Source organism: Zingiber officinale, chromosome 4B (assembly GCF_018446385.1).
Source record: "Zingiber officinale cultivar Zhangliang chromosome 4B, Zo_v1.1, whole genome shotgun sequence".
Taxonomy (NCBI): domain Eukaryota; kingdom Viridiplantae; phylum Streptophyta; class Magnoliopsida; order Zingiberales; family Zingiberaceae; genus Zingiber; species Zingiber officinale.
In genome coordinates, this window is record NC_055993.1 from 96,954,107 (window position 1) to 96,963,304 (window position 9,198).

Genomic DNA, 9,198 nt, shown 5'->3' on the forward strand with positions numbered 1-9,198 from the left:
GTCCCTGGACCGATCAGAGGAAGCTCTGATCGGTCCCCAGGACCGATCAGAGGTAGCCTGGACCGATCAGGCTGAAGCCTGATCGGTCCAGAACTATCCGTTGTGAGCCAACGGTCTTCTGGCTTCTGGCTTCTTCTTCGCAGGTGGATGCAGGTATAAGAGAGCTGAGGGCTTCTACAGTGCGACATCTATCTCTTCTTCTTGCTCTTCTTCCTACTGAGCTGCTGCTGTGCTTTTGAGCTTTGTTGAGTTCCGAAGCTTCGTGTGAGCTTCTTCGACTGAGTTCCTGCTGTTGTAGGCGTCTCGTGAAGTTGCTGCTTCAACCAGTCGACGAGAAGGCAAGCGTGTTTGTTTTACATTCATATTGTCTTGTGCTTCTTTGTATTTTGTGTACTTCTATCTTGCTGTTGCAAGAGTTATTGTGGCGAGGTTTCTCCACCCACAAGGAGTATATATTAGCCGGTTCTCCATGGACTCATCCACCGACGGATTGATAGGCTTCGTCCACCTTACGGACACGCCGAGGAGTAGGAGTTTCATCTCCGAACCTCGTTACATCGACGCGTATTGAGGTTTGATTTCTTGTCTTCATTTCTTGTTTTTATTTCCGCTGCGCTAACCCTAGTTTGTAGAAAGAAACGCGAAGATTTGGGGTCGGCTATTCACACCTCCCTCTCTAGCCGCGATCATCGATCCTAACAGCCATGACCTGGAAGCCAAAATATTGAAATAAATGTTTAATTAACTTTCTGTCAAAGTATTAGAATTAGAATTAATTAATGCTTTCAAAGTTTTCAAACATTTTTTTCAATTTTTTTTACTTAGAAATTTTTTGAAAATTCTCTTTAACACTTAGAAAAATTCTCAGAAGATGTCTTTAGTTAAAGGTTATAATGAAATTGAAAATTTCTTCTTCAAGTTTTTTTTAAAATGCCTAAGTTAGATTTTCTTATTTTTTCCAATTATTGCAAATTATTGCAAAATTTTCTAAGTCTTTAACCCTTAGATTTGTCTTCTTGAAACCCCATTTTTTGTGTGATCAAAGGGGGAGAAGGATTAGTATAAGTCTAGGGGGAGGTAGACCAAAATATTAACTTATTTTATTTTTGCACTTAAATTACAAATTAAGTTAATTTACTTAAGTTTATTTAATGTCTATTTTACCCTAGCTTAACTTGGGTTGATCAGACCAAAAATGGGGAGATTGTTGGAACTCCAAGGTTGTTTTGGTGTGATCAACAAGTTAAGTTAGGTCATGTGTGTTTCTAACCTTATGTCTAAGTGTACAGGAGCTTAGGAGCACAGGTAGTCGAGCGGAAGACGCAGCTAGCGAGAAGGACGGCAGTCCGAGGGACGAGGTGCTGCGGAAGAGTACACCGACGGACGAGAAGGAGGCGTGCGGTGGTTCCGATGGACGAAAGCCGGAGCGGAAGATTGCTCGGGGAGCAAGAGACGCAGCTAGCGAGAAGGACGACACGTGGTGCGTCCGAGGGACGAAGACTGCGGATGAGTACGCCGGCAGACGAGAAGGGAACACGCGGCGATTCCGAGGGACGAGAAGCCGGAGGGAAGCCCGCTCGAGAAAACCGGAACTTGGGTTCGGGTGAGCCCTATTCCGGATAGCAGAGATCACCCAATCAAGCAGATCTGGAGTAGAGAACCTGGACGAAAGTCAACCAGAGTTGACTTAGCATCCGGGGCGCCCGGACCAGCACGGGGCACCCGGACCAGTCCTGGGCGCCCAGACAAGCCCGGGGCGCCCGGAACCCTTCCGGGCGCCCGAAAGTCAGTTTTTGACCAAATCGAGCTTTGACTCGATCTGAACGTTGGGGGATAAAATTTATCCCCCCAGGGCGTCCGGAACCCTTCCAGGCACCCCGACCAAGGCTATAAATATAGCCTTGGTCCAGAAGCTTTGAATTAACTCAGAAATTTACATTCCAAACACTTGTGCGCTTATGTTCTAGTTTAGCTTCTGTTTTTTGTACTTTCACTGGTGTAAGAGGCTTCTCCGTCTGAAGGAGATTGATAGTGCGATCATCTTTCTTGGATTAACAACCACCCCGGTTGTAACCAAGTCAAATTCGGTGTCTCTTCCTTTTCTTGCCTTTTCTTGTTTAAGTTAATTTTATGCAAGTGTTAGTTTAAGAGTTCGAGAAGGGTTGTTTTATTTTTGATTTTACAGGCTATCCAACCCCCCCTTCTAGCAAGCCGTAACGGTCCTACAATATATTTATCCTTGCAACGTAATGTAAACGTTTCATAATCTTAATAGACAAATATTTGAAACTTAAAAAAACGATTCTTCCATGATAAAAAAGGGATCTTTGAAGAAGGTTTTCGGAGATGAACATATACTTCATGAACAATAGGAAAAGCTAACTTTTTGATCGCCAAAACGCAAAAGGCAACAACGCCAACTGATCATTTTGCTAAAGGCAGACGAGATATTACAAATTCTAAAAGACAAGGATTTCAATGAAGGGAAAAACAATCGACGAATTTTCAGAAGCAAGCAGAGAAATTCAGGCTTGCTGGAGAATACCTAAACAAAATAGGAGGCGGCGCTGGAGGTCGGCAGGAGGTGGAGGACGAGAGTTCGCAGGCGACGAGGGCGGCGCTAGAGGTCCCCAACGCTGGGAGGAGGCGGCGGTGGAGGTCGGAGGGAGGGAGGCGGCGCTGGTCGTCGAGAGGGTAGGGCCTTTGCGCGGAGATGGCGCTGGAGGGAGGTCGCGGGAGGGACGCCGCTTCGGAGGGAGGCCACAGGCGATGAAGGCTTTGGCTGCGGAGGAGGCAACGCTGGGAGGAGGCGACGCTGGAGAAGAAATCGCGAGAAGGAAATCGCGAGGCTAGGGCATGACGTCTGGCTTTTGGGCGCTAGAGCTTGGCACGTGAGGGAGTTTTATAGCACTTGTGTGGACCAGGGAGGGACCAGGGATTTTGGGACCAGAAGATCCGCGGCCAGAAAAGGCGAACAGACCTTTTTAATTTCATTTTTTTCGAAAAAGTCCAATGAGTTTCTAAACTTGCAGGTATACCCTTTCCTTATAAATATTTTTATTCATAACAATTAAATAGGTAATTAAGCACAATAGGGACCTCCAGGGCCTCCGTAATAGAACAATATGGAACCACCTCCCCCCCATATGACGCTGTAGCAATGGTTGGCGGTGGCGAAGAGCCGCACATTGCTCTGTGGAACCACGACGTTTAACGGGTGGAAGATGAACACAGATCGGAAGTAGGCTGCCTTCCCCCATCCCTCCTCGGACATGTAGCCACTGCCCATGCGCGTCGTCGTGTGATGCCCCTTGTTCCGCTTGTTCAGCACCGAGCCAACCCACTTCACCTGCCTCGCCTCCTGGAACCTCATGTCCTCACCGCCGAACAACTTTCCCGGCCAATAACCCACCGGCTCCCCTTTCAGTTCGAGCCACCAATTCAAATCCGTATTGTCCTGTTGATCAATATATATATATATATATATCGAAAGAAAAAACAAAAATACATACTAATTTCAAGCTTTGAGCTAGAGACATTTTGCCGATCGATCTTAAACTTCTGTATACCTTGTAAACTGTTATTGGGAGGACGAATTGCGAGCCGTTGTAGGTTGAGAGAGGGTGCACAATAAGTCCCGGCGCAAACTTTTGGCTGACTTGGACGAAGCCTGGGCAGAGTAAGTTATAGCAGCCTGTCCTCCCGTACCCATCTGCCTGTAACATGAACAGCAGACAAGAATCCATCAGGCTAAATGCCCTTTTGGTTTCTATCAATATGTTCTAATTGATTCGAGATTTGGCAGCAACCAGCAACTAGGAGTTTATAAACAGAAAACTCACCGTCCAATAAGTGTACAGCCGAGTTTTTTGGTCCCCAAATAATTCTGGATTCACCTGCCAAAGTAATTATTTATATGTGATTCATCGAATCTTTATAAATCATCAAGTAAACTACAGATCGCCTGCCAAACAATCTGCTGATGAAATGCATGTGTTCGTCGTGGTGTGGGATAGAATTAGCCTTACTATCCAGCCAGCTTCAATGTAGTATTTCACGGCGTCTGAGATCTCAATGGCACTGTGGCTCCACTCATTAGGTTCCACGGGGATATTCCAAACATTGATCGAAGCTTTGGCTCCGAGGTAAGTTCCTGCTCCGGCCTTCAGGGCTCCTGCTTGCTGATGATCACGATTAAAGGAAATTAATTACTGGAGAAGAATTCATTATTTTGTATTTTATACATCATAAAACTTGTATTTTTCACCCTTTCAGCTGTCTGATTAAGCTGGAATTTGATCTTGATCATTAATGACTAATTTGGGAGCAATCATCAATTATGATCAGATCAAATCCTCACTAATTAGATATCTAAAAGGGGTCTTCATTAATGATATTAGTGAGCCTTCATATATAGGATTTCAATTCTGAGTAATCGACTTACATCAATGGTGCCACCATTAGTGTTACGTCTTCCAAAGTTTTCTAAGGATGCAACTCTACGTAGATCGCTCATCTGAGTTCTTCTAATCGGGACTGTTCCTGGTGGGCAACTCTCGATATTTTGCGTTGCGGGTTCATCTATTGTTTGATTGTCGAGGTCCTCTTCCACCTCTGGTATAAAGATTGGTTTCATCTATAAATAAATATACACACAAGGAAATTGTTGTTAGTTTTTAATAATGAGGTAGAGTGTATATATATATAAAAAGGCATCATTCAGTAATTTATTGATTTAGTGAAAAGAATCAAAACCAGAGTGAAATATTTCAATTTCAGTCTAGATTATTTTGAAATCATAATTGAACAACATATATATATCAACAAATTAAAAGATCAATCAAAAACTAACTTCAAAGCAAAATTTGTATTTAATTAAAACTATTGTAATTTAAGGTTCTAAAATTTAAACTTCAAGAAAAATACTTACATAAAGTTAAAGAAACAAAAAAGCCAGTTAATTAAACCTGAACTATGTGGTCCTTGAGCAAGGGGTGGTCAAGAGCAGGTTGCTTGTAGATATCAACACAATCAATTACCTCTCCATCTTTATTCTGTAATGTACAAGGAAAAAAAAAAGAAAATAGAAGTTTTTTTCTTGTTTAGATATTTGTTTATGTAAAATTAGATGACCAATTACAAGTTAAATTACCGTCATGGTTTTAACTGCAGGTTTGTTCAGGCGTTTTAAATAAGCTTCTAGAATTGATCAGGTTGGCCTTTCACCATCACAGTACAGGTTACGGAAACATGGAACAGAAGCCACAGAATAGTTGAAGTCAGAAAAATAAACAGCACTTGTGTTCTATCCATCAAGTCACTGTTCCAATTACAAACCTGCATATTATCCAATCAACAAGTGTGATAATCAATGTAAGTTGGTTCCTTACTGCTTTTAGTTAGTAGAAGGAAAGAGACGAAATGAAAAGCAAATTATTTATAAAACTAGTTAAGGTCTGAGATGACAAGAGCTTAAAAAGTCTTCAAATTTTTTTGATAATTTTAAAACTTTAATGAGCATTTTAGATTGCTATGAACTTCTGACAAAAACTGGTCACCAACAGCAATGGTTCAATACAAATGGAGCAAAAGCAATATGTTAAGAAGCTAGAAAAAATTTCCCTGCTCTTACACTTTCTTCTTCCTAAAAATAAAATGTTTCCTTAGACGCCTTTTCTTTCACCTTTCCTTCGCTCAGGAAAATGAATTAAAGTGGAAGAATGAAAAGAAAAACTACTGCTACTACTTACGCAGTATTGGCTTCAGATGAACACTTGAAGGTGGCATTGGTAAAACTCATTAATTTATAATGGTTGGCTGCGGATGACTTCGAATATCATTAATTAACTAATTAAATGAGTGCTGCAGACACTGACAGAATGAATACAAGTCAGCTAGGAATCTCATTGAATGAATAAATTAACTCTTCTTTAATTTCCTATCCGGGAAAAAAACACTCTCCATTATTGAGAGCATGCGTTTTTAAATTTAATCAATTTAAACCACCGGTAGAATTCTAATTCCTGAAGTATCAATATACTGCAGCAAATTGTTGTTTTCTCTCAACAAAAAATACAATTAGATTAGATTAGGGATAAAATCTAGAGTTGTAAATAATATTCATGAACAACTTTAGTATTCAATTAATTAAATAAATTTGAACAATTAATTAAATTAAATGAACAAGTATGAATATCTATGTATTCAAGTTGTTAATATTCATGAACAACATCTATGAATAATATTTATAAATAATATTCACAATAAAACTCTTATGAATATATTAAATAAATAAAAAACTTTTTAAGTGAATAAAATAAATTTTTATTATAAAGCCCAATAGTCAATAAAAAAAATTTAAAATGTAAAACTTCAAATAATAAAATAATTTAAATTGAGAGTTCGGTCATCTTTAAAAATAATCAAACTCAAGCCAAATTTAAATAAAGCTCAAATTTATAAAAATAAATTAAGTCAAATTTGAACAATCATTTTAATAACTTAGTTCATTTTAAACTTGACTTGGTTTGACTCGATTACCTTATCAAATAAATTTAAACATCATAAAACTTGGCTCGACTTGATTCCTTTACGGCCCTAATGAAATCCCTCTAATAGCAAGTGCATTTAGGCAACAATCGGTATAAGGGGGCAACAACACCTGCAATCGTCAGGTCTAATGGCCGGAGGAGAACATGAAATAAGAAAAGGGAGAATCGGAGAAAGAAGAAGAAATGGCGGACAGAGTGGTCAAACACTCTCAAGAATTAGACGGAGGAATCAAGCTAAGTATATATTGTGAAGAAGATGATCGACGAGACACATATTTGTCTTTAAATCAATTGTGTTTATAATTAGTTTGCATATTGATCCTGTCCGGAATCTGAATCAGACGGACCGCCGGATGAGGTGGATAGAATATTGATCGAGTAACAATGTCCTGAAAGGAGGGGGTATACGGAGATGACTTCTATGTTGACCAAGCATTCAGAAGTCCTCTGGTCAACGCTACATGCAGCCAGCAATCGAGTTGTCCCAGTCTCTAGTACCCTGAGGCACGAGGCAGATCCAACAAATATATAAGTAACAGACTCATATGTATAATAACGAAATGCACATAGAACATGAATAGAGAAAGTACCCTAGCCCAGGGGGATGCCCTCGGATGGGACGTTGCTCAAATGGTTGTGACCCGGAAGAGCAGATGACTCTGAGTCGGATGAAGAGCTGGATCTGACGAAGCGGAGTCGGACGCAGCACGAAGCCGGAAGCAGCGACATGAAACCGAAAGCGACCTCGGCACGCAGGCCGGGCTATGACATCAACACGCAGGCCAGGATACAATGGCGGAATGAAGGCTGAAACATAATATCGACACGCAGGCCGAGATATGACACACAACCTAGAATCTAACACACAGGTCGGATGGCACAAAGACTGGAACATAGCAAAGACAGAGCATAATCAAATCGGAGCCCACTGACAGCGAGGGCTCGGAGGCCCAATCAGCCTCAAAGGCGCATAGCATGGCGGACGACCTGGAGGTGGGTTGCGATGAGGTGGCAAGAGAGGCGAGGCTGTGGCGTCCTAGAGGAGATCGCCAATGGGTGGTTGTGGACACAAAAAAAGAGGGAGATGGAGGAAGCACTTGGCTGTCGGCGCCCGCTGGAAGCGGCTGTGAGTGCTAGTGCACTAAGGGAGAGGAAGACGGTGGAAGCTTGCTGGAGATGAGGGAGAAGGCGACAGAGGCGGTCGTGGCTACTCATGGTTGGTGGCGTCAGTAGGAGGGAGAAGCAGTGCTGGCGGCAGCGTGGAGAAGAGAAAGGGGAGGAGGTTGCGACATCGAGAGAGGAAGCAACGACGGCGTTCGCGATGGGAGTCGCGTGGGTGAGGAGAAGGGGCGACCAGAGGCGCCCACCAACGAGAGGTGAGGGAGTGGGGTGCGATGGCTTGCTGGCGAGGTGTCGGCGAGAGCCTCCGGCGAGGCGACACCGATTGGAGGTGGTAGCGTGCCTCTCTCGTGACCCTCCTGGTGGCGGAAGCAGAACCACGAAGAAGCCCCCCCTCCAACGCGATGAATAGTGCCACATAAAACCCCAAAAACCCTCCACATGTGAAAAGACCAAATTGCCCCTCCTCTTTTCCCTAATTTCCTCTAAGCCCTCTAAATATATCCACATCACAAACCTCCCCTTAAAGTCTAATCGAAGGAGGTGCAAGTCCGACTGACTAGACCCAACCAAACGAAAAATAAAATCCCGCCTGAATGCATAATCATATCGCTGGGCTTGTCATATAGTGTCGGACGAGTAGCTATGACGGTGTCGAGTAAGTGACTGAAGCAATATCGAGTGAGCGACGAAAAATGGTACCGAACGTATGCCGAGCAAGCGATCGATTGAATGTCGTTCGGGAGACCAAGTGATATTGAGAAGATGGTCGGACATGGCTGAGCAGGCGGTTGAGCAAATGCAGACCGGGTGACTATGAGAATGTTGAGCGAGTGACTAAGCGGTACTGTCACGCCCCGGAGGAGTCCCTGTCCCAAGAAATTTCGACAGCATCTCCCCTGTACGGCGGACAATCTGAAACTTTCTACACCACCATATACCTCAGCCACATTCGGCTGGAATAATAACAATAATAAAAATACATCACACAGCCATCCACGCAGTTAAATAGATAACAAACTAGAACAGGGATAATATGACTCAAAAACAACCCTACTCAACTACACTCGTAAAGCTCAAAACCGACAATAAAATCCACATACCTCTTCTGTCGTCTAGGCAGACGTGTAGTAAAACAAATCCAATTAAAAACTCATCTGCAATGTCCATATAAAATCCAAGTATATCAAAACAATACAGTTTTCAACATAGTCTTGTAAAAGACACCAAAAGATAATAGACATCCTCGTGGACTCCAGGGGACTAGTAACTGGAACTCTCTCCTGACAGCATCAACCTGAAAATAGTAAATATCCACGGGGTGAGTCAACTCCTCAGCGGGTAACAACTGATATACATAGTAGAGAATTAACATCTAGCATTAATCATGCGTACAGTATCCTGATATAAGGAAGATAAAATGCAACTGTAGTAAACAAGAGAAAACTGTACTAACCAGGACCTGGTACAAGGATAAACAGTCCGAGAGGTATAGAAATCCTGTATGCATGTCAAGCATGACATCCAA

General features: G+C 42.5%; 1 protein-coding gene across 1 annotated transcript; it reads right to left on the reverse strand.

The window, feature by feature from the left end:
* Window positions 1-2,525: 2,525 nt before the first annotated feature.
* LOC121978421 lies at window positions 2,526-5,787 on the reverse strand. The gene is made up of 9 exons (XM_042530769.1): window positions 5,751-5,787; window positions 5,153-5,199; window positions 4,968-5,054; window positions 4,445-4,636; window positions 4,029-4,181; window positions 3,843-3,896; window positions 3,570-3,716; window positions 3,100-3,457; window positions 2,526-2,815 (listed from the first exon to the last, which is right to left on the reverse strand). Exons 1-9 carry the CDS (start codon window positions 5,785-5,787, stop codon window positions 2,526-2,528), a joined length of 1,365 nt encoding a protein of 454 aa, XP_042386703.1.
* Window positions 5,788-9,198: the final 3,411 nt, after the last annotated feature.